This window comes from Tyto alba, unplaced genomic scaffold (assembly GCF_018691265.1).
Source record: "Tyto alba isolate M040663 unplaced genomic scaffold, T.alba_DEE_v4.0 Super-Scaffold_7, whole genome shotgun sequence".
In the NCBI taxonomy this organism is placed as follows: Eukaryota; Metazoa; Chordata; class Aves; order Strigiformes; family Tytonidae; genus Tyto; species Tyto alba.
The window spans coordinates 24,917,487-24,942,229 of record NW_024881328.1 but is presented as its reverse complement, the minus strand read 5'-3'; the positions used below and the strand labels follow the sequence as shown (position 1 = coordinate 24,942,229).

The 24,743-nt window shown below is 34.9% G+C and overlaps 1 protein-coding gene across 8 annotated transcripts in view; it reads left to right on the top strand.

The window, feature by feature from the left end:
* ATF2 (activating transcription factor 2) overlaps positions 1-18,936 on the top strand; it is a 49,947-nt gene extending 31,011 nt beyond the window's left edge. For all 8 annotated transcript variants that reach the window (XM_042783826.1, XM_042783829.1, XM_042783828.1 and 5 more), the window contains 4 exons: positions 1,164-1,313; positions 3,395-3,601; positions 9,417-9,522; positions 16,243-18,936. In XM_042783826.1, the coding sequence (XP_042639760.1) occupies positions 1,164-1,313; positions 3,395-3,601; positions 9,417-9,522; positions 16,243-16,469 (690 nt within the window). In that variant the 3' untranslated portion in view covers positions 16,470-18,936. The remainder of the gene's footprint in view (positions 1-1,163; positions 1,314-3,394; positions 3,602-9,416; positions 9,523-16,242) is intronic.
* Positions 18,937-24,743: the final 5,807 nt, after the last annotated feature.

Below are 24,743 nucleotides of genomic sequence, written 5' to 3'. Positions count from 1 at the left end.
ATGATACAAGTCATCAGAGTTTTCATAAACTGTCATGTATTAGGTCATTAATATTTTCTTAAACTTGTATTGGATTCTTTAAAAGCCCAGTGCTCAGTAGAAGAACATTCTTCAATACCATTTGTCTAGTAAGGTAAATTATTCAGTAAAACTGAAAATTTCATGATAAATTATACAATAATAATGAAATTTTAAGAAAGTATCTGGAATTATGAGCAGTTGTATTCACTGAAATCTAGTATGACTATTGCTTAAGATTAGAATTTGTTGAAAATATATTATCTGTTATAGATTTACTAGATGTCACCAAAGTTCTGAGTGCAATAATTTTCAAGAGGTAGTCAATTAAATGCTTTAAAATACTTTTATCAAGTTGCCAGTAACTCTTGAATGTATTATATACAGCTGAACTTCGAAGTTACTGTTCTTCATAGTGGCTGTGTACAAGAAAGGAAGAACTTCAAGCCTTTTAGCAATTTTTAAATGTAAAATAGCATGTCGTAACACTTACTCTTCATATTTCTATATAAATAAAAGCTAGTCTTTACATATAACCTGAAGCTTGTTATTATTTTGTGCATTATTGAGATGTTTGAGCAAAGATCTTGGCTTTTATCTTATAATTATTCATAGAAGGGATTGTAGAGGTGAGTATTTGTAAAGACCATGAGAAAGTGGAGTCATAACAAACTGAAAATGGATAGAGAACATCAGAATTTTTAAAACAGAAAGAAGTTTGTCTTCTGTTTTTTACCTATTTTCCCTCATGTGTGGTTGTTATCTTTCTTACCCGTGCTTTGTGTAATACTAGCCTCAGCTACTCTTTGTTCATGGCCTTCCAGTCATCTCCGTGGACGCAGCTCATCACGAAGGAGGCTTTCCATTTACTTCTCCATACAGCTTACCGTCCTTCTCTTTCTGAGATCCTATGTAAACCCTCACTGCTGTTGTTATGCTTGTGAGAAATTGTCACCTGTTAGTTGGTATATGCCTGGATCACTGTTGAAAGCCTATAAAAAGGAACAACTGTTTTAGAGTAGGAGCTTCTGTTTCCAAAATGGAAGTAGCTATTAACATAAATAATTGATAACTCCTCAAATTAGCATGATAGAATATTTCTTTTTTTTCTTTTTTTTCTTTTTTTTTTTCTTTTCTGCTTTCAGAGATTGAAGGCAGCCTTGACCCAGCAGCACCCTCAGGTAACAAATGGAGATACTGCCAAGGGACACCCAAGTGGGTTGGTTAGGACTCAATCAGAGGAACCACGACCACAATCACTACAACAACCTGCAACTTCAACCACTGAAACACCGGTATGACAACAGAGTGGACATGCACTTCCTACCCCATTCTTTGTTTTGCCAAAAAAAAAAAAAAATCTTTCTTTATTTCTGATTTATAAATAGAGGTTAACATGTGCTGTGAGCTCCTCTTGGAGTCAATAGTTCTGTAGGAGTAAAATGTTTATAGTTTACATGTTCTTAAATGCTTCTAAAATGTATTATCTGAGATGATAATTTCAAAGTAGGTATTGTCTCTCAGATCAAATTTAGAACTAAGTCCTCCTGATTCTGGAGTTCATTAACAGGAAAGTCTGTGGTAACTGAAAATTGTACAGCTGGTTAATATATATTTGAAAAAGCTGAATACTCTTATTTTGTATTTATATTACATCTGTTTTAATACTTTATATCATAAACACTCTTCAGAAAATTTAACTCTATCAGGTATTATGCTTATACTAATTTGCTTGAAGGATCTTTTCTGTGCTGCCACATGAAGAGTTTCAGCTGTGTGTACTGCATAGCATGTCCTGTGTCATCCCGGGTACTGAAAGGGGGGCTCCGAGTTTAGGAATGGTGTGCTGGCCCTTTGGGGGAATATGGGGGAATAAAGGGCAAGAGTCAGGCTGGAAGTGGGGATGCTGCTGCAGGAAAGAGGTACTTCCTGGGTCAATCCTGGAGGATTGCTGCTGTTTTACTTCTAAAAAACTTTTTGGAATGTGTTTTCAAAATGCTTTTAAAAATCTCCAAGCGTTACTTTCAGAATTCATAGCATAATACAATTTTATAAAAGCTACATACTTAGACCAGAACCAGAGCAACCTGTATCTGCAGTGAAAGCACTCAGATTATTAGACTGGCCACTGAAATAAAATAATTTATCAAAACAAATATGTTTGGAGCAAAATGAGGAAAAAGGTTATCCATTGTAAAATTATCTCCTCCTTTAGGCTGCTATTCTCCCATACTATCTTAAGTTTTTTAAAATAATATTTTCATAATATCACATAGCGGAATTTTCAAGATGGAAAGCTTACTGTTTGGTTATTTTGTGGTTACTTTATAATTAGTATTAAAAAAAAAAAAAATTGCAAGTGCTTCATTCCTAAAAGGCTGATTTGCATTCCCAGGGAATTTTTAATTATTAGCGATCTAGAATTTATGCCAAATTGATATGTCAACTGATAGATGTTTGGGGGTTTTAATTTAAAAGTAAAACTTTCTTAGTGTGCTAAACTGAATATGCAGGTGCACCTGTGAATATATCATGTAGACAGTTACATTCTGTCTATCCTACCACTTTAAGGATTTAAAAATCCATTGTATTGTTATAATTCATTAAAACTTTGCCTAAGGTCTTCACACATCTATGAAAGGAGTATAATGTATAGCTTAAAATATTGAAATATTCTGATCCTGTCATAATATGTGGGTGAATATAAGGGAAATTGGTATGCAGCAGTGGGGAACACATCAACAAGTAGGAAATTGCTATCTGGAGATCCAAGGATCAGTGAATATCAGCACTGACAGCATTTGTCAAACAGCTCATACTGGGCATAAGCAACTGTGTAGTATTTCAGTGGTAATTAAGTTTGTAGGAAGAGTATTTGGGAAGGGTCAAAAGTAGAAAATCTATTTCCTGCTAAATGTATCTGTTAAAAGCTATTTTGGGTGGAAGCATTTTTTAAAGTTTACCTTTTGTAAATACTTGTGTCATCAGAATCGGTAAGAGAATGTCTGGGATTCCATCTAAAGTGGTATTGCTTCCAGGCTTTATTCAGTTCCCAAATATAAATGTCATAAACGTTTCACCCTGCGAAGTGAATCGCTTCTTTTAGTGCAATTTTAAACCAAAGCTAGAGCCATGATAAAAATGTTACGTAATAATGTAACATGGTAAGGAGTGCAAATACAGTAAAAGTTTTTTAAACATGGCTGTAGAGTTAAATGACATAGACATATCTTTCCACAAAAGAAATGTGTATAACATATTTAGAAATGTTGTGGATGCTTTTCTCAAATATTACGTGTATTTATACTAGTGCTGTAGGTTAAGTCATGAATAGTATTATACTGATAAATTCTTTAATACTATTTACTGTTTTCAGGCATCACCAGCTCAGCCTACGCCACAAACACCAAATACAGGTGGTCGGCGAAGAAGAGCTGCCAATGAAGACCCTGATGAGAAAAGAAGAAAGTTTCTGGAGCGAAACCGGGCTGCTGCTTCCAGATGCCGACAGAAACGGAAAGTCTGGGTGCAGTCATTGGAGAAAAAAGCCGAGGACCTGAGCTCACTAAATGGCCAGTTACAGGTATACTTTTTATTTCAAGTAAAAATGAATAAGTTTTTCCATTATTAGATAGTGATCCTGGATCAATGGAACTTAAACTTTGCATGAAATCTGAAATATATGTGGTTTTGTACCTGATGGCTCAGGTCAGAATTGAAAATTCAGCACTAATTGCATACGGCAGTAAAATAAAAATAGAAAAGAATTCTCAGATTTCAAGATGTGTAAACTTTAGGATCATACCCTTTTGTCCTTTGTTCCATTTTAAATAACTTTCAGACTGTGATACTAAACAAGGATGACAAGTTGTGTTGAAGTAAAGGCTTATTAGCAAAGTAATATCCTTACCTTAAAAACACTTTGATCTTAATAATTGGTATCACAGCCTGAGTTATTTAAATAAAATTTGGTTTGATTTCCTTTGGTTCTTTTTAACTTCACTTTTTTTCCTTTAAAGTGAATGTAGTGCTCGTGAAAGGTGCCAGATTGACATCACTGGAAACTGAAGGCCTCTTTTGTCCACAGAACAGGTACAGCACAGGCAGTGGCAGTGCAAATTTCACCACACTGCCCTCCCAGTGTGCGTAAGTCCTATAGAGAGGGAAGTATACTGTAAGAGGGTAGTCTAGTGTATGTTGCAAGTCATTTTTCCACCTCATTTGAGGTTGTCAATCTTGGAAAGTTGTCATGTGGACAAACTTCCTCCTGTAGAACAATCCATGACCCTTTTGTTTAAGCTACTATTAAATGTTAAACCATATTTTCTTAATGTTTTCCAGCAGCACATAAGAATTGGCATAAAGTACTGTTTCAAAACTAAAAAAAAATCTAAAAGCCTTGTTTTGAAAATTATGGAAAGGAAAAATGATGTAATTTCCTAAATGAAGCATTCATTTAGAAAATGCAATGGAAATTATTTTGATATATTAAAATTTCACTTCTTGTTCTTTCATCAGAGCTGTTCACTGAGTCAAATTCACAGATATTTTCCTTCCTATTAAAACTCATCTTTCATGCTGTTTGATAAAGATAATATCCCAGTTTGACCAACAGGAAAGTAGGGCATGTTGAGATTACTTTTTATTATGTAATGGAAACAGTGTATCAGTTGTCTTCATGTTCATGTCTTTAAAAATACTCAGCATCCCAGACTGTAAAATGTAATGAATTCCTACCTAAGCACACAACATGAAGTTGTTTCTTGAGTTCCAATAATTGTGACACTGTGCACCAGCATTAGTTACATTTCTTGTAAATACATAGTCTTTTCATACATGTTCACAGTTTTTAGAGACATTCCTTTAATGCAGTCACAGTACTCACTGTTAATCCATTAATTACAATATGGTATGTAGTACTGTATCTTAAATAATCTAAGAAACAAGTGAAGGTGGTTCTACAGGAAGAAAAAGAATAAAAAAGTTTGGCTATATTTATATAAAAAGTAATTTTTGGTATTATGTGAACTGCTTTTAATTTATACCTACCAATTTTTATAACCAAAAATGATCTAAGTACCATAACCAGAAGATTTCCAGATTTCCAAGAGTTAACTCAGTAATAGTGAATTCAAGAAAAAGAATTTTCTTATGCTCTGCCAAAAGCAAAACTGTTAACTGTGAAGAACAGAATGACTTGTAAAGAAAATTGAATGTCAGAGAAATAATTAAGCTGTACTTTATGTGGAAACATTAATCAATCCTATATTTCCATAATAATTCTTCACTTGACAGGCTAACACAGCTGATCAGCATAGTGGGTAGTAATGACCCATGATTACTGACTTTAATAGTAAATTTAATAAGTTTGGAGTTTTGCCTTAGTACAATTTTATAGACTGAGTGTTAGGGTTTAGTAGTTCATATTTTGTTTAATATCTAGATGACCTGCTCAGCTGAATTTACTGAGATATCACATTTCTAAAAGCAGGTTAATACCACAATGACTACATTGCATTGCTTCACATAACAATTCTGAATTCTTTCAATGCAGTTAGTAGCTTTCTTGTGATGTCTGTGTCAATGCTTCTGATGTCAGTGTCAAGGTTGTTAAGACTGGAAGCTCTCTTAACAGTACATACAGATTTTGAGAGGTTTACTTGGTTGATGTACGTATTTTTTTTCCAGTTTTCAGCCTTCTGTAGATTAACTTCTGCCTACTTAATTATTTTAAATGTTTGAATGTAATTTCCTTTTTAAGTGTTACTTTTCAAATTTTTGCTTAAGGGAAAATTTCCATCTATTACATCATGCCAGCCAGTAACATATTTAGATTAGGTTAGCTGTCTTTATTATAGGCTCTGCTATGCAAGGTTTGGGGTTTTTTTCATGCTTCCAATCCTTTAAAGTTTATTTACTGTTTGCTTTTTTGTGGACTGTGTTTTCTACTAATGTGTTGACTTGTTTATTGATCTTAAATTTTATATACCACATTGTGTTACCTCTGTGCCTTGTACAATACTGCAGGGTATGGTATGCTATATAACATGATAAGGAAGTATTGACGGTGTGTCCCCAGTGGCTGCTCAATTGTATTGCAGGATCAGATGCCAAAGTTCATTATATGGTCTGTATATGGTCCCAGTTATTTCAATAATCTTAGAGGACAAAGTGTTAGTAGAACAATGGCCTGCCTTCCTCACGAGGTCACTGTAGGTTTTAAAGGATCAGCAGTCAGGTGGTGCTTTATACTAATGCTGCAGAAGCTGCTTTAGGAAAGCTATATTATGAAAGAAATGCCCAGAAGTAAAGGTTCTTTGCCCTATGGGAGTATCTTGTTGAGGTTGCCCAAAAAAACCCAGGAAGAGCAGTGTTTCACAGAAGTCACATCTACCTGTCTCTGATGATAGTTTTAGTAAATATACCTCACAAATACTGATCTACACCTTGCTCAGTAAGGGTTAATCTGGTCCTTCTATTACATACACATTTTGGATCCAGGGAGAAATAGGCAGATGCAGAGGAGCATACTGTATGCTGCTTGATACACCTTTGTAAGAAAACAGAAGGGAAGGTATTTTTTGAAAAATGGAGCGCAGGTAAAAATAGATACACTTTACTCCAGAAACCTGCTTTCTAATGTTAGCACATTTTGAAATGTGGGAACATAAAAAATTATTCTGGACAGCATGTGAGGTATATTTCATGCTTATTTTAAGAAATGTTGATGCCTACACTTGGCTTGATATCTTATTAATGAGGAGGACCTTTCCAGTCTGAAAACTCAAAATAATCTTTCTTCATACCAACTGTCAGTGTTTATTCCATATGTTTCTTGTTAGCCTGTTTTCAACAAGTTAACCACATGCTAAATGACCACCACATGTTAACATGTTTTGAATGAGATAGAAAGACTTGCCGTTGTTGCATACATGATAAGAAACTACAATGTGTAGGGGAATTGGTTCTAACAACCCCCCCCTTTATTACCAGGTAGAAGTGGTTCTTACTGATAATATGTAAATGACAACCATGGATTGCCTTTCTGTGACATTCCACTTACCGTGTGTCTAGCAGACATAGTCTGTTCTGCTTTCAGAAATCATTTGTTCACTGCATATAGAACTGTTGGCACACAGAGTTCATGTTAATAACAATGCTAGCTATGTATTCAATGACAATACCTCAACTTTTTTTTCTAGTATAGGAATGCTGTTCCATTTTTATTCACATTTGCTTTAATGTAAGATAATATATTTGCTTATTTCTGTTTTTGTTTTTAGTGTTACCAAAATTATTAGTATTTATAATACAACTGACATTAATCTATAAACTGACTTTTCAAAACATTTTCACAAACATTAATTTTACTTACACTGATAAACAGTGACTTCATACTTCCATATGCTGTTTCTGTATGAAATTCTTCCTTCAAATGTGGAAGATGAAGGTAGAAAATTTCTGAAAACCTTTTCCCAATTTGATCAGTTATTTTGCCAGCGTTCTTTTAAACTAACAAAAGTATGTTTCATATTCTTGGACATTGCTGCTTTTGTAGATTATCAAGAAGTGTCTCAAAACTACATCAACACTTTTTCCCCCCAGCTATGTCAATTCTGTGCAGCTGCCTGCTTGGCATCCAGATTTGTGGCTCATTGGTAAATAACATGGTGAACTAAGAGGAGACTGAGAGCTGGAGGCAGCAGTAGTATGCTTTCTTAGCAGCCTAAGATTTCAGGACATGTAATGCCAGCTGGTAGAGAATTTGTGGGGTTTTTGGTTGGGTATTTTTCACTGCAGCCTTTCTTGTTTGCAGTCACATTTTTCTTTCATTAGAAATGTCTGTGAAGTCAGACTTCTGGCTTTCTTTCAGCTCTTGCTTTTGTTTTAAATGTAAAGTTTCTAAAAGGGATATTTATCACAATAAAATGACTGAATAGCAAAGTAGTCCTTAATAGTTGAAGAGGATTTTGCAAGTATGAAGGCTTGAAATTTTTTGTGCTCTCAATGGGGAGAGAGGACACAAAGAGGAGCTTTTCTTTTAAAATTCTGATATTTTAGTTACAGTATTTATAGACTGTTACTTAGTGTAATTAAGCCTAATAAATTATGTTCTTAAAAACTGTTTTCCTTACTTTGGAATCCTTTTTGTTGAAATTCATCTCTTTTCTGACTGCATTGTCTTATTTCTAGCTTGCAGGTAAATAGGTTGACTTTGTCATGGTTTATTTTTTCCAAATAATTTTAGTTGCAATCCAATTTTCCTGTGGTTGTTTTTCTTTAACTTACTCCCAAATGCATAAACATATGCATTTACCAAACAATTATGTCATGAGTGTGGTATATTATGCTAATGTGCAAAGGTTCTTACAGTTTAAGTAACTTCAAGTATCAGTGCAAAGGATTTATACTGAAAATAAAATAACCCATGAAAAGCATATATTGTGACAAGATACAGGGATCACAAAGCATTACAGATAACTTGATTCTGTAGATATATAAACATTTTTCTACTATTTAACGTGAAAATGGCTCTATCAAAATGTCATAGCATTCTTAATTTGGATTGTCACATATAATGCAGTTATGTAGCGCTTCTCATCTGTAGGTATCAAACTGCTTTACAGGGAAGGTAAGTATCACTGTCCTCCATTTTACAAGTGGGGAAATTGAAGCACAAAGTAAAATGACCTTCCTCAAGGTCACCCAGTACTGGAAAGGCACAGCCTGGAAATGAACCCAATCACTAGATTCTGCAGGTGCTGTCTCCTAGATTACACTCTGCTTTGGTGACATAAACTGACGTAGCAGGATTTGGGCATTATTATCAATGATTCCTTCATACAACATGTTTATGTATGGTTGCCAACGTGAAAATGAATTTGGAAATCGGCAAACGTTTACTAAATTATTTTCCAGTACAGGAGATTATATTTGTACTTGGGCTTTGAAAAATCATTCTACATTGGTTGATTTTTACCATGTTCTTACCTTTTTTTTTGATGTTGGCTGTGGCATCTATTAAAATGTAGGTAGTTAAATGTAAGTTGACTCTAATTAGAATTCATCACAAAACCTTGCAGAAGTCTTACAGTAGCTGGATCATGTGAATGAGGCTATATGTAGACTGCATCTGCAAACTGAAAAACATATGTTGTATTTTCCAAAAAAGCATTTCCTAGTTTAAGAAAATTATAAAGTTAGCTAAGTTTCAGCTAATATTTATGTATTCTGAGATAAAAGAAATGTATGCGTTTTTGCAATATATGCCAAATGGAAACTTCTTGTATTTTATCTACCCCTAAATGAACAACTGAAAATCCTGTAAAACTTAATACTTACCTTCAAAATGTGTGTAGCTTGAGCCTGGTAAAGTACATAACTTTCTTCTCCTTTAGAATGAAGTCACCCTGCTGAGAAATGAAGTGGCACAGCTGAAACAGCTTCTTCTGGCTCATAAAGATTGCCCTGTAACCGCCATGCAGAAGAAATCTGGCTATCATAGTGAGTAATGTTCCATTACCTATAGCCTTAGGCTGCATCCATGAAATACTGCCAAAGTGAACTGAATGAACATTAAAATTGAGAAGTGCAGTTCTAATATTACATTAAAGATATTTTTAAAAAAAATCTCGAAGGTTATTGGAAGACAGAAATGAATATGTGATATTTAGAAATATATTTTTAAGTCCTTTCAGTTGAAGTGTTGCATAACATTGAAGGCTTTATGTTGCTTTAATAAATGCATATGATAATTAGCATTTAAGGACTATCAGTTACTACACCTGCTTTGGAAAATATAATTAAAGTATTAAGAGTGCATGATGAACCATTTTTTATACTTTATCTAAGCCTAGTACAGTGAAAGGTCCTTGTGTTGTGTTGTTTTTTTTTTTATTCATCGTAATGAGATTTCAGTAGAGGCAATATAACAGCTGTCCTCATTTACTATAACATCTAGGATCAGTCAAGCCGTTAAAATAATCAGATGCAGGTTCCTGGCTCCTACTGTACAATGTCTTCTAGATTGTTTTTATTTCCACATTAAGCGACTACTTTACTATAAACAGGGTATTTTAAAAAGCAACTGAAGGGAATACTGAGAGTTTCAGTAGCATTTTTTTTTCTAATACATATTTTTACTTAAAGTTGCTCATTTGATTTTTCATCCTTCCAGCATTTTAAAGGTTAATTATGCTTTTCTCACTTGTAACTTCCTTTTTGGATATGATACACAGTGCCAGAACCAGCTGCTGCTGCTGTAGAATAAATGGCCAATTTTGTCCATTGTACACAAATTTGTTACAAATAACTGAGCTGGGAATGCATTAGGCAACATTCATAATATATAACCCACAGCTTTCGTTTTTATGATTTAGTGATATTTCAGGATATTTGTAAATGTGAAGATTGTTTCTGCCATATGTAGCCACTTCATTTTAATTTGCCAGTGTCAGTAATTCAGGAGAATAAAGGAACATTTTGCATTGCATGCAAACAGATCCTCAGGTGCTTGCGATAAAACTTAATGGCCACCATCTTTACTTGTAGTCATTGTAAGCAGTTTCATCAGAATGGGCAATATTTTTTAATTTAAAAGATTCAGGAGATTTAGCAACTCTGTATTGCCGTATATATGTAGAATACTGATTTTGTCAGTTTTGAGCTTATAAATCTTGGTCCTTTGATCTCCAGTCATTTTGACAAGATGGAAAATAGCATCTTGGAGTAAATTGGAACAGTATAGAAATATGTTTGGGATTTATATTAACAATGATTGCTGCAGGGATGAGGCCATTATGGCTCCCATCTGACAGAACAACATAATTTCATACCGAAGCTGCTAGGGGATAACATTATGCATGTGAAGTTTTTCAAAAAACAGAAAAACTGTAGGTTTCTTGAATTTTGATGTTTTGAGGATGTGTTTTGAATTGGCATGAAAAATATTTAAACATAAGTCTTAAACTAGCAAACTAATTATATGCTAAGGATTTCTTCATTGAAGCATTAATGAATGACCTGTTTAATAATGCTTATTGTCTGCTCTCAGAAAAGGAGTATATGATGTTCCTAATTTACTAAAGAATGTAAAATGAATGTGAACTAAAATACTAATCAGTGGAAAAGGCCTACATTTTAGAAAAAAAAAAAAGTATTAGTAAGCAAGGAGACTGGAAGCATAGCTCACCTAGTTTCTTGAAAGTAAAAGTTCGACATGAATGTTATTTGTACTGCCACCCTTCTAAAAGGATTTTTTCAGATTGTCTCCGTGTGAATATTATTAGGAAAGTATGTTGGCTAAGTGACATACCTACAGTAGAATTTATGCGAGGAAAAAATGGTTTCAGTTAATATGTTCCTGAAAATGTTCATAGAAGGTATTTTTAAATAAGCGTATTATGTTCATGAAGTAATCCAAGTTGAATTGCTTCAAAAAAGTATTGAGTGGTTTAACAGTCTGTCTCTGGGGGAAAGTGAAGACACCACATTACAGAGCTACTGCAGCGCTGAATGTTCACACTGCTGAGACCGTGCTAGTTTATACCACGCAGACTGTGTTTTAACACCTAACTCCACAATTTAATGGGGTTTCATGTATGATGCAATTAAATAGGTGCAAATCATCTATTGATTTTCAAGGTATTTTTGGCACTTTTACATATTTTTAGGATCTTTTGGATTTCCCAGGTACATTTTAGTTTCAGGCCAAGTGAAAAGCATGACAGTGCAGATACCCCTTTCTTCTTCTAAGATTGCTTTGGGTTTGTATTTTCCTTCTGTAAAAAGTCTTATGCCTGCTTCAGAAAAGGGTGTCATCATGACACAGAAACCAGAAAGATGGTTATTGCACTTTGAAGCAGTATAGATGAATTCCTGTTGCAATGTTTGAGTTTTCAGCCAGTTTAAACTTTTTTATTTCCCAGAGGAGGATGCTATTGGTTCTCAATGCATGTTTAAATATTGTGGGGTGAGGGGGAGAAAGTACTGTGTATAGGAGAAATCTAAATGCTGTTCATTTATTTTTCATGTTAACTCTTACATAGCAGATTCTTTCTAAAAGTCCTCTGCAATACTGCTATATTTTCTTGGGCTTTTTCTGGACTTGGAGCAGGAAAAGGTGAAAATATGTGAAAAGAAAATGTGGTGTAAAAATTTGAGTTGTAAAAAAAAAAAAAAAAAAATTGAAAAGGGTGTTAGGTGAGGGGTTTGGTTTTTTTTTCATATTTTTCAAAAGGACATCATAATATTCAAGAACATTTGTACAACACTGAGTATAAAGGAAGATAAATAGAGGATGCAACATAAGTGGTGTTTAACGGGCTTGTTTTGTGTTCTTCCCCTAGTTAGTTTTAAAGAAGTGGTGAAAGGTGACTGACCTGTTTCCAACCTCAAATAATTTGAACCACTCAAACCGCTATGTTCCTACAGCGTGTTCTGGACAGGCAGCAGCCCTTCAGTGACTGCAGGAGATATTCACAAAGGCCAACTCACTGGAAATGAGCATTTCTAGGCTTGAGTCCCTCTATAGTCCATGGATGCCCTGACCGGAATTACCATGAGGCTTCCTTTCTCATGATTATCAGGGGACCGAAAGGAGTTCTGGATCACATGTCAGTGCTTGCATACTTGCTCACATTTTGGGTCTGGTGGGGTTCTTTCTTCTGAAGACTGAAATTCCTCTTTGCTTACCTTACTGAAAGCTATTGGTAAGAAATGCTAAGAACCAAATAGCAGCAATGTTTGACTACTTTTAAAAGGGTACTTTTTAGTACATCCTTAAAAGTCTCCTCTGTGCTCTGGTATTTTAAAAATATTTTATATAGCTCAATTTAGCCCATGTTGTGTTCCATTACCAAAATGGCTCGCTCCTTTTCATGATGCAGCCTGTCTAGGAATTATGTAGCCTTCAGGAAAGTTCATGTGATGTAGGTCTGTAACCTTTCAGCCTTCTAACATACAGTACAAGTTACTTCTTCTGTAGATTAATTTCTAATTTGGACAGTGCGTTTTCCTTGGTTTGAGATAAAACTGGGGGAGCCATTAAAAAGCTAAAATGCCTATGCTTTTTTCTACATTGTTAGCGACATTATGATTCTGGTATGTATCAGTTGCACTCTTGAAACCACACTCCTGTGTCTGGCAATTCTCTCGTGAACTAAGAAAAAAATCTGTTGGAATTTAAATATGACTTTCCTGTGTTCTTCTAAAAGCCTTTGCTATTTATTCCCAGTCTTCAGATTTAAAAAAACAAGTCACCTATGTAATGAGGTGACTTTATCTTCTACATTCATTGAGTAGATTTTCTTGCTTGGTTTTAATTCTTCAAATGGAGTTCTGTATCCAGTTTTTAGCTGCTATTCCTGTCAAGTTAGGGCTACATAAGGAGTGATTTTTAAGGAAATCTAAATAGCTATTCTTTAGGGCGGCACCTTATTTCAAAATATTACTTTGTAGTTATTGCAAGGATTTACGCCTCCAGTCAAATTTATTAGCGTTAAGTAGTGTTAGGTCTGTATCTGATATAATCACCTGTCTGCTGTAAGCTCCGTCCCCCTCTAGCCCTGGCATCTGAAAATACCTGAATCATGTGCTTTTGTCTCTTCAGCACTGTATGTTTGCTCATCTGTTCAGTGATATGAGAACTTCTATTGTACATTGGTGATCCTAAGTATTCTTATAACCGTTTCTTCCATTGCATATATGGTATTCCTGAGTATCAAAATCAGAAAATCAAGCCTTTCTCATGTTCTTTACCACTGTGATAATTATTACAGACCTATCTTTTGAGTTAACAACATTCATTATTCTGTATCCCATAACATGTATCTTCCTTCTCTGGCTGAAGATAATGGGTCTACTTTACTTCCTTTCTATCTCTGTAGCATTTAAAACTAACGCTTTTTCTTGAGGATAAGGAGGATTTTTGCCAACACGGAAATCAGGGATCAGCAAAAGAAGTATAATAGGAAGATTGAGATACATAGGAGAATAACAGCTCTGAGGAAGAGGAGCAGGTGTTACAGCAGGGAGACTGTATTCGATACATGTCATCCCACTTGCATCTACTTGATTCTGTCTGAGGGGAAGAATATGCTACTCTCATAATTAATAACTCAGTCCTTTTCAGAAAGTAGCACTATAGTTTCTGTTTTCAACAAAGTTTGCATGTGTCTCTTCTTACTTGTTTTTACGTGAGATCTTATAAGTCCTGATAGAGGTGTAGCAAAGATGAAATCCTGTTGAATAGTGTTAACTGAATTGGCACTTGTTCATGTTATTCCTGTTTTTGAATGGGCAAATCCTACCAAGGATCACAAGCGTCTTTTGGAAGTATTTCAGTTTTCTTCCTCTCGCCTTATACAGTTACCATGTAAACTTAGGATACGTTGTAATTGTCAACAGACCTAGCTCAATATCATCTGCCTCTTACCTTATTCAATGCTTGAAAGATCCGTTTTTGAAAAAATGCAGTACCTGTAAAACAGTTGGCCTTGTAGGTAAGACCATTATGATATTTTCAAACAATTACGTCCATGCTCTTGTAGTAAAGATAGAAGAGAAATGCTACCTGGTTCGTGTAGGCACGAAATACATGCATTCCTTAAAAAAGAACACAGCAGTTGTGCTTGCTTACCCATCCTTTTTGACCTTACATTCTTTTCCAGAAGTGGTCAATAGTAGAACAGCTCTTTTCAGGCTCTGAAGAGGAGTGTGTTCTTCATATACATGGAGTTGCTCAAAGATATACTGGGGACTTGACTTGCTACTTTAGTGAACTTTCTTACCCACAGCTAGTATGTCATATAAACTTCATTTCATCATTGTTAGTTCATGCTTAGTGTTCCTTTTATTTGCTATTATTAGCCTGGTTTTCTATGGAGACAATGCTGTGATACCACAGTGGTGTTCATCTTTTAGTGTTAGTGTCATCCTTTTCCATCTCTACTCTTCCCCTGAGTAACTTCTGGATTTGTAGGCCAATCTCAAGCAAATCTGAAAGGGATTGCAAAGCTAAGTCTAGAGAAAATCAAGCTTTGTTCCATTGCTGTGTCACAAGCAATAGTACATGCCTCTTCTGTCTATGTTTGTGTGTATCTTTCTGTGTTGTTATGTTATACAGTAGTCAGTAGAGGTTTAAAAGGGACTTTCAATATTCCATCTCCGTACTGGGTTTAAGTCAGCGTGTAAAACTATTGTGAAGAATACTTCAAAACACTAGGTAGCACAAAGTGATACAAAGAAGTTATAATTAAATTTGGTGTTCATACTTTTAATTTTGATGTAGGCTTATTTTTTGTTTTTTTTGTTGTTTTTTTTTTTTTTTTTTAGTTTTTACCTCAGTTTTTTGCTTGAGAGTGGGTGTTTGCATAATGCTTTGGCTAGCTTTTGCAGCTCTGGAAAAAAAAGGATGATTTTAGCATGATTAGGATGTCTGTGAAAGAAAGACATTTTAAATTATTGTCCTTTAGTAAATTCCAGTTTTGCACAATTAGAATTATTTTTTAATCTGTTTACCCTCTGTCATGAGAAAAAATGATGCAACTGTGTGGCTAATCTGCTTCAGTTTTCTGGAGAACACCTGAAGTATTCTTAAAGATATTTTCAAAATCAGTTTTAACAATGTTAAATCCTATTGAAAGGCATTTGTATACTAAAGAAGTTACTGAACTTCACTCTGTTAAAAGAATCTGGGTTCAAAACCTGTAGAAGTGTTGTCCAATTAATACAGTGGTGCAAATAATATTTTTCAGGTACCATATTCATGATCACAAATGTTAATTACTGAACATAGAATTATCCTTGTTTGATTACTAAGCAAATGCAGTAAATAGCATATGTTAAAAATCTAAAGCCAATTCATGTAGCACCAACAGATCTGGTAGCATTTCTAATGTATACATATTGCTGACTGACATGAGAATTCATCATTAGAATTAAGGGTGGTACCCACTAGCTGATTTACTGGGAAAGAAATTGGGCAGTTTTAATTGTGACTTTGAAGATGTGAACACGTTCTTGTTTCCAGAATATTCCATACTACAGTCCATCCTTTTTTGGCTTACAAAGTCTTATTTTCTTTTAAAAATTGAAAGAAGATTGTTTTGCCATTCGTGCTGCATTGTACCACGAATTTTAATTATTTAGGGGATGATTGCTGTTACCTGGGACATGGTGGTGTGCGTTCCAGGGGAAAAAAATAAGTCCATTTTTCTTCTTCAGCTGCAGATAAAGATGACAGTTCGGAAGACATATCAGTGCCAAGCAGTCCACACACAGAAGCTATTCAGCACAGTTCTGTCAGCACTTCCAACGGCGTAAGCTCGACTTCCAAGGCAGAAGCGGTGGCCACCTCGGTTCTCACGCAGATGGCGGACCAGAGCTCAGAGCCGGTGCTTTCCCAGGTCGTCATGGCGCCTCCCTCCCAGTCGCAGCCTTCAGGAAGTTGATTAAAAACTTGCATTGCATCAGTTTCTTAGATATACATTTGTGACTTTAAAGGGAAATCAACAAAAGACCAGTCTCCATCTAGGAGAAATTGTAGCTTAAAATTACTCATTTTTAAAAATCCAACTTGAAATTGGCTTTAACGATTGGCAGGTGAAGATGAGACAGAACACCAGTTTTAGTCTCTTTGCAAAAGACTTTTTTTTTTTTTAAGTATTAGTTTTACTAGTTATTTTTTGTGCTTAATGTGTAAAGTGTGTGTACAGTACAACGTGGTTTATTTCATTTTTAATTTGGTATTATTTCAAAAAACATTGGGGTGAATTACTAAAGGTCATCCCCAAGACTGTGATAGTAATATTATGTGACATTTTTATACCAAAGTTCTGCATAGTCCCTATTGACTTTGTAACGTTAGCAAGGTCATAAAGCACTAGGCAAGAGAAAGACAGTAACAGTAAATTTGCTTTTAGTCTTTTTGCCTTTTTGTTGTTTTGCACATTACGAGAGGAAGAACATTGGGAGAAAAACGTTTGAGTTGTTTTATGTATAGCATTTTGGTTGGCTTTGTAACTGTTGGGGTTTTTAATTTGTTTAATAAGGCCAGTACAGTATATGAGATACAGTACTCTTATGCACATACCTATCCTAGATGAGGATCATTACTAAATAGATTTGATTTTTTTTGTTGTTGTTAATTTTAACTTGATGTCAGGTGTTTGGTTTTTTTCCCCTCCAATACTTTCATTCTGGGGGGAGGAGAGCTTTATTTCTCCAGTCAGAATAGGTATCTATAATTACCCTTTGTTGCTAGCCTGAAACCAGTAAGCATATTGTAAAATACAGGGTTATCAAATATGGAATACTTAGTATTCCAAAGTAGGTTGATATTTTGTGGATTTTTGAGTCGCAGACTAAAGAGTTTACTCACGGTTTTGGATGCCAGAAAAGCCTAAAATCCTTCTTCAGACAACTCAAGACTTTTTTTTGTCATTGTCTTGTATTTGCAAGCTAACTTGTACTTAATTCTTGTGTAAGCACTGTCATCTTTTAGTAGCAAAAATTTTGATACCTTTCTTGTGGAAAAAAAAAAAAAAAATCAGTATCTACCGTATCTTGGAAACAATGTAATTATAATGTGGTGTGTGTGTGTGTGGTGTGTGCGTGAGAATGGTTCAGTAGTTAATGCCAGCAGTCTTTTGCTTGAATGTTTAAAGATGCCTTCAATGTGATGCTGGCTGATAGGTGATTGCAGTTTTAAAATGTTATTTACTGTGCGAACTTGGATAACTAACATTCCATGATGTAGTTTGTTTCTGATGAGATGATTGTAGGTACACTTTTTCTCATTATCCAATCATCTGTAGGATACTGAGTTTTTTAAATGTGCCATTATCTATTTTGATTCTGTACTCATGTTCAAAATACAGTACAATATTTTACAATAGATTAAGTTGTTTAAAAAAAGTAGATGTGTGCTTTCAGGTCGGAAAACTTTGTATAATAGCAAAAACAGATGCATAGTAGCAACTGGCAGTAAAGCAGGATTCCATTATGTATATAACAAAGATTTAATGCATTTATGATGGGTTGTGTAGTTCATTTGCTCTTCCTTCTCCACACTATTCTATGTGTTTTTAAGTGTCAGTGCCATCAAGTTTCTGTTTGATTCAGTTTTAAATCTAAAAATGTAATTGATCCACAGGAAAAATCATAATTCCTACAATATATATACAACCATACTATAATGAAAACTGGGCAAAGAAGTATCTGTCATATATGTATCATTGCGGGACTTTAAGCATGAAAATAATAGGGATTCTAAATATTTTGTATTTTAAAACTAAGAAAGTTGAGTTGATAACCTAATGTGTTTAAAAGTCTCACTTTCCCAATTTCAAGATAAAAAGCTGTAACAGTTATTGAACGTTTCCAGGATGGAAAATGTACCTCTTGTGAGAAGGAGATTAATTGCAAAGGCACAAAATGTGAATTCTGCAAGAAAGCTATATACAGTCACTTTTCATTGTAGTTTTGGTGGGCTAGATAAGGCCTCATTGATTATACTATAATTTGCTCTCCTAAACACAGAAGCTTTTAAATCATATTTATATAAGTGGAGGTTTTTTTATAACAAAACTGTCGCGCTTGTAAAATAAGTCTACATACGTGTATAGGAGACGTGTAAACAGTTAATGAATTTAACAGTGGGGCTGGAAGAAGAACCATTAAAATCTGTGTTCAGCAAATAGAGAAAAGTTATTAGTTGTACTACCATGGATTCCGTTTTGAGGCGTATGTCACACTACTTCTGTACTTAGCATTTCGGGTCTTTACATTTGACATATTTCACAAACTGTACTGTTTTCTTTTATGTGCAGTTTGCATGAGTAAATCATCAAAGAGAATAAAATCTATCTTTAAGTTATGTTCCTATTTTAATGAAATTATAATTGTTCTAAAAGGCAGCACTGTCTTCAGACTTGTTTCTTCATCCTTGCATTTATCAGCGTTTTTCTGGAAATCATTACCATAACGTTGAAGTAATGTTTTATAAATTAAGAACACATATGTTTCTTTAGAAAGTAAGTCAAATTCCGTTGTTCTGCAGTTGAGCTCCAGCAGCTTTCAAGGAACAAGCCTTGTATCATTAGTTCCAGGAGCCTAAGGTAATCCACAGATAAAGAAGTTCATAAACAGCTTGGTGATCCCAGATGTTGCTCAGCCATTTCTTGTTGCCCGGAGTTCCATGGCAAAAGTGCTGTGTTTAATCAGAATTTCCAGCTAACTTCCAGATATCTTAATCTTATCTTAATATACATGAAGCCAGGAAATAGCAGCTAGAGTCCAATGAACTGCTCATAGTTGTGTTGTGAAAGGATGAGGGAAAAAAACATGCCCTTAGGCTTGATTTTTTAGAATATTAAAAATGGTTTGGGCTTATTTATGAATGTTGGAAACGTATGGAGTGGCACATTCTGTTACGTCATCATTTGAAAAGCTCTTGACAGGACCCTGATATGGAGGATTTGGAGGAAATGAAAAGGGTAAAGGTACCGTGTACTTGCATTTATTGCATGTGTTGACCAAAGGAAATTAAACTTAAACTGCACGCAACTTTGAGCCCAATATGAGAATAATGCCCAAGGCCTCTGTTGCTTCATTATGTTTTTTTTTCTGACTCTGAGTTACGCTTGTCACTCCAAGGAAAAAAAAACACAGAGGCTGTATAACAGGGCAACTAGGAGGGGGGAAAACAACCCACTTTTTAATGTCTACACTGTAAAAGGACCCGATATACCTAACTACCCAATCCAAGTAAGCTTTTTCTCTTTAAAATGCTAATAGAGTCTGGGCAAAGGAAGATAATACACTGATGGAATGAGATGACAGAAGTGTTGGATGAGCGGTGATTTCAGCTACCAGAATTACAGAAGTAATTTGCTTAGAGAGAGACACAAACATTTTAATTGGTCATCATAAATGATAATGAGGAGAAAACATAGTGAAATTAAGTGCATCCTAATAAAGTAAGGTATGTTAAATTGCACTGAAGGAAACTTCAGCAATGCTTCTTGACATGATTAATATACTCATGACAATGTGTCTAATGAAGGTTGTTTGCATTTATATGCTGCCTGTTGCTTCCCTCAGTAGAGAAATAATTTGAACTGCACTCATTTACATTGCAGAACAGTGAATGTATGATTGTCTTACAGTAGTCTTTACATTTGTTTTTAATCACTGTATCAACAGTAATACAGGTGTGATTTATTTAACCTGTCTTGTATAGCACTGTGTAGGGTAGGTCCAGGTGACACTGTCATGAAATAATTTGGATTTCCCAAATTTTATGTTCTCTAATAATAAGTCTCCCGTCCTTTTAATTCTTGGTTTTAATATTTCTTTTTTTTCTTTTTTTTTTTTTTTCCATGGAATTTAAGATCATGACCTTTCTTGTTCTTCATTTTCTTCCTCTTCCAAAATATTTTTCTTTGTGTGATGAGCCCCTGGAAGTGCTTATATATCTAGTGTGGAATTTCTTCCTTTTGGATATTGCTTCCTCCTTGGTTGTGTTAACTCTCCATAGCAAACTTCAATTTCAAGAATTGGTGCACGCTGTGTATCTTGTATCTACTTTAGCAGAAGAAGACGAGAAGCTTATGAAATATTGACATTTGCATCTTCCTAGAACAAAGTATATTACAAAATACATATTTAGGTCTGGCAGGACATCCTGAATCCAGTATGGAATTTTTAGCATTGCAAAAAAATTCATTACAGATGCTCTGCAGAACTAGTGAGTGCAGGTTGTATGCCGATGGCTTTCTAATTCTGCAAAGTGCAACTATCTTCAAAAGGAGTTTATAACTTCCTAGGTGTGGGGTCAGTTATCATCTAATTACACGGCTGTCAATAGAATAATGACACATAAACCTGATCCAATTTGTGTAATAATTTTATTTTAAGCCTTGCTCAAAGGCTCTATCCCTCTTCTATAAACATTTTTATAATGATGTATGTTGTTCCAAGCACTTTTTCCTACTCATTTTTGAGAAGAAGAGGGAGGGGAGAGAAGGTTCTTAGATTTTACAATAAACTACCTATAACAGAATTTAATATGGGAATGAATACTTAGTCTGAAAAGTGTGGTGAAATGATTATGCAAGTATATTTACTGATTTTAATCCCTAGCTAAAGAAACAGTAGTGTTAGCTGCGTAAATTGATTTCCAATGGTAACAAGCATAAAAAGTACAAAACAGCTTGAAGCAAAGAAAAGGACTCGTGTTTCTAGGAACCTTGGGTTTAATACCAACAGCAGACAGAGAGTAGGGAGTGGGCAGTATTTGTAACCACTTTGGACAGCAGGGCCTGATGGTACTGCAGCTTACAATTAATGAGCTTAAAGGAAAATACTCTGTAGGTTAGGGAGATCTGTCAGTGCCAGAGTGAGAAGATGAGCTTCAGGACTGAGTGTGCTGTCAAACAGCCACCTTCAGAGGAACAGAATTACAGGTAAGCAGGTTTTCCTCGCCTAGAGCTAGCTTAATACATCAAAGTACAAACGTGAGCTATTACAATTCCATGTAATACCATCTGTCCCCGGGAGGATTGAATGCAATGAATGCAAGTTTGATGAGTGTGTTTAGCTACCTGTAAGACAAAAGTTAAGGTTTGGGTTTTGGTTTTGTTTTTGTTTTTTTCACTGCCTAAAATGCCCCTGCTCTTGTTTCACTGCAAGCTAGTATTGGCATAGTACATAAACAGGATTTCCCTCCCTTTAGCTGAATTGCTTGTTCTAGGCCATTACAGAAGGCAAAAATACTGTCCTTCATAAATCACTGGACTGATGTATTTTTAGAAACAGAATGATTTCAAAAAGCCTACTAATTTGTTTATGTTTAAAAATAAAAAGGAAATTACATCCACATTCTACACCTAGTATCCTAATCAAGGGAAAGGGGAGACAAGTAAAGACCGAATGAGCCTTCTGCTTTAGCAGCAACCAAAATAGTCTTTCTGAATATATTCAGAAAATTAAATGGAGAGGCAAAAAAAAAAATCAGCACGATTTGCACACTATTCCCTCTGAACAAGAAGGTGCTGTGTTTCATGTCTCTATTATGCCAGCCCTTTTCTCTGACACTCTCTGACACGAAGATGTGATGATCTATTTCTTCAAAATGTTTACAGTGATGTTAGAAATGTTTTTATCTCACTTGAGGTAAGTAGTATAAGCATCCTGTTATTCATGACTGCATGGTGAGAAAGATACTCTTAAAGGCTATATAACATATAGTACAGTCATTCCAGTTGTCTATAAAATGCCAACAAACTTTATAGTCAGCATGGTTATGATTCCAAAACAAGTAAAAGGCTAATATTTCAGTTTTCTTGTTTTCTGTCCTCCCTTTCAGCAGAATTGCTTTAAAGGGCTAATGATTTTTGCTGAAAAAATAGATAATCCTTGTAAATGCCAAACAGATGCTGTATATTTCACTGGATGATAGGAACATTTTGAACACTTTATCATATTGTTGAATATTTAATGAATCTTAAGCTATTAAGTTTACAATTTATGATTTTCACATGTGTGAATATATAAAAGATTTTTTTATGCTTTCTCTAACAGTTTACCCAAACTTTTCAGAGCTCTGATTCTAATAGCATTTAACTCTTTTTTTCTTCCATAAATCATGCAGCAGTCTCTCGAATGCTGTGTGAGAAGTTTGCTGGCCAAAGATCTTCAAGCTGTTTCCAGTCACTACACAACTGTTTCTGAGTTGTCAGCATAGTTGTATTTGTAACTCCTGCCTATCGTATGGCACAGCACTGCCTTCCTTGGGTTGGACACACGTCAGAGTTGGATGCTTCCCTTCTACAGTTGCTTTAAGCCATAAGTACCAGTTTGGTAAAACTCTGGCCTTTTCCTTGTTCCAAAGGTCTGGCAAAGTCATTTTATTTTGGAAAAGAAATTCATGATCTTTACCCACTCTTGTAATTTCATATCTAGTTTAGATGTCGTCGTTGTTTTCACCTATTGGATAAGGGCACACACCCCCACTTAATGTAACTGCCCTTTATAATATGCCAGGCTCCCAGACGTGTTCATGAGGGTGCATAAAATCCCGTGGGTCTTGTCCACCTAGGAAAATGTCACTACTCTGGCAGAGTTAGAATGTTATAAACACAAACTTTTAGATATTGTAAAGTTTTGTTTTGGCATGTTTATTGATTTATTTCAGTCCAGCTTATGTTGCTGGAGAATAGTATTAAGGTTTTTTTAAAAACAAACAAACAAACAAACCCAAACAAACCAAAAAAAATGTACATGTGTATAGTTACTAAACCAATACAAAGTCACTTAAAATTTTGCAGTACACCATTTCTTCAAATACCTGACTTGAACCAAAGCAGCTTTTCTAGAATGACCATTTAAATGAAACTTGTGCCTGTTTTATGAAGAGGTGAAGATTAGTTTTACCCTGGTGAAGTTAGATTCCTTCTATAATGAGGCTTTCTCAAGCAAGTATGAGAGCAGGGTCTGATTTAGCCAGCTGTTAATCACCATCAAGGCTTCTGTCAGTAAACATAACCTAGTCAAAGGAAACGAGTGAATCACAGACTTTCTGTGCATCGTGATCCAGTGATTAGCTCTCTTTTTCCCTCAATATTTCATTCAACGCAATATTGCATTTCTTTCTAAGGCCCAAAGTTACTCCTCAGAAGTCACAGTCATACCTAGAGCCTTACTGTAGTTTATTCTAAGCAGAGGAGCTTTTCTCCTGAATATTTTCTCAATTTTACTATTCAAGTGCTCAGAAATCTATGATATTAGTGTTTATGGGGTTTGAAAGCTGCCATAAACCTCCACCCTAAAATATTTTGATTATTTCTCTAATCTACCAACAGCCATTCAGCCCCTTGTCTGTGGCGAGTTGACAGTGGACTTGAAGACCTGTTAAGAGCAAGAGACCTTGATGCGTGACCTATACTTTGATACAGTGAGTATATATTTAAAAACACTTGAAGTATTTCTGAAGTATGCTGGTATGCAGTTTTAGATTAAACAGAAAATTTAGTTATTTTTCAGAGCATGCTTGCAATATCTTTTGGGTTCTATTCTAGAGTTTTTTCATTGTTTTTTCTTTCAGAATTTCAGTGGGAACTTAAGTTATACCAATATTCTGGTTGCTGAATTTTGCTGTGATGAACCGTTAAACAGGCTATTATATTCTTAGAGCAGCAGTACTTACGATGATCTAATTAAAAAACATCCTGATAATATTATGTATATTTGCATACATGCAAAATTAAATTAAGTACATTTGTTGAAGGTATTTTAACTTTCTGTAAATAAGGGCTAGCTTTATTCTAGTCTCGTTTAAGGAAAAAGTTAATAGTTCAATTTTCAACTTCCCATTTTGGTGCAGATTAACGGAAATCCTCTTGTTTGGTTTTAATCTGACGCTGAGAGCCTTACAGACATTAAACAAGCCACCTACATGTCACCTCAGGATGTGCCCAGTAGAACTTTGTTGCACCTCTAGGTACGATACATTGTACCCTGCAAAGATTAAGAATGGAAATGTCACCTTGTACATCACAGAGTCTAAAAGCTGAAATTAAAACAAACTGGTGCAAAGTATCATATCAGTAAGTAAATATTATGAAATTATTATTTCATAATAATAAAACTGTAAGAGCTCCATTCCTGGATGAGAATTATTTTTTGTACTGCAATCTGTATTTAAGGGTTTATCCAAAAATAAC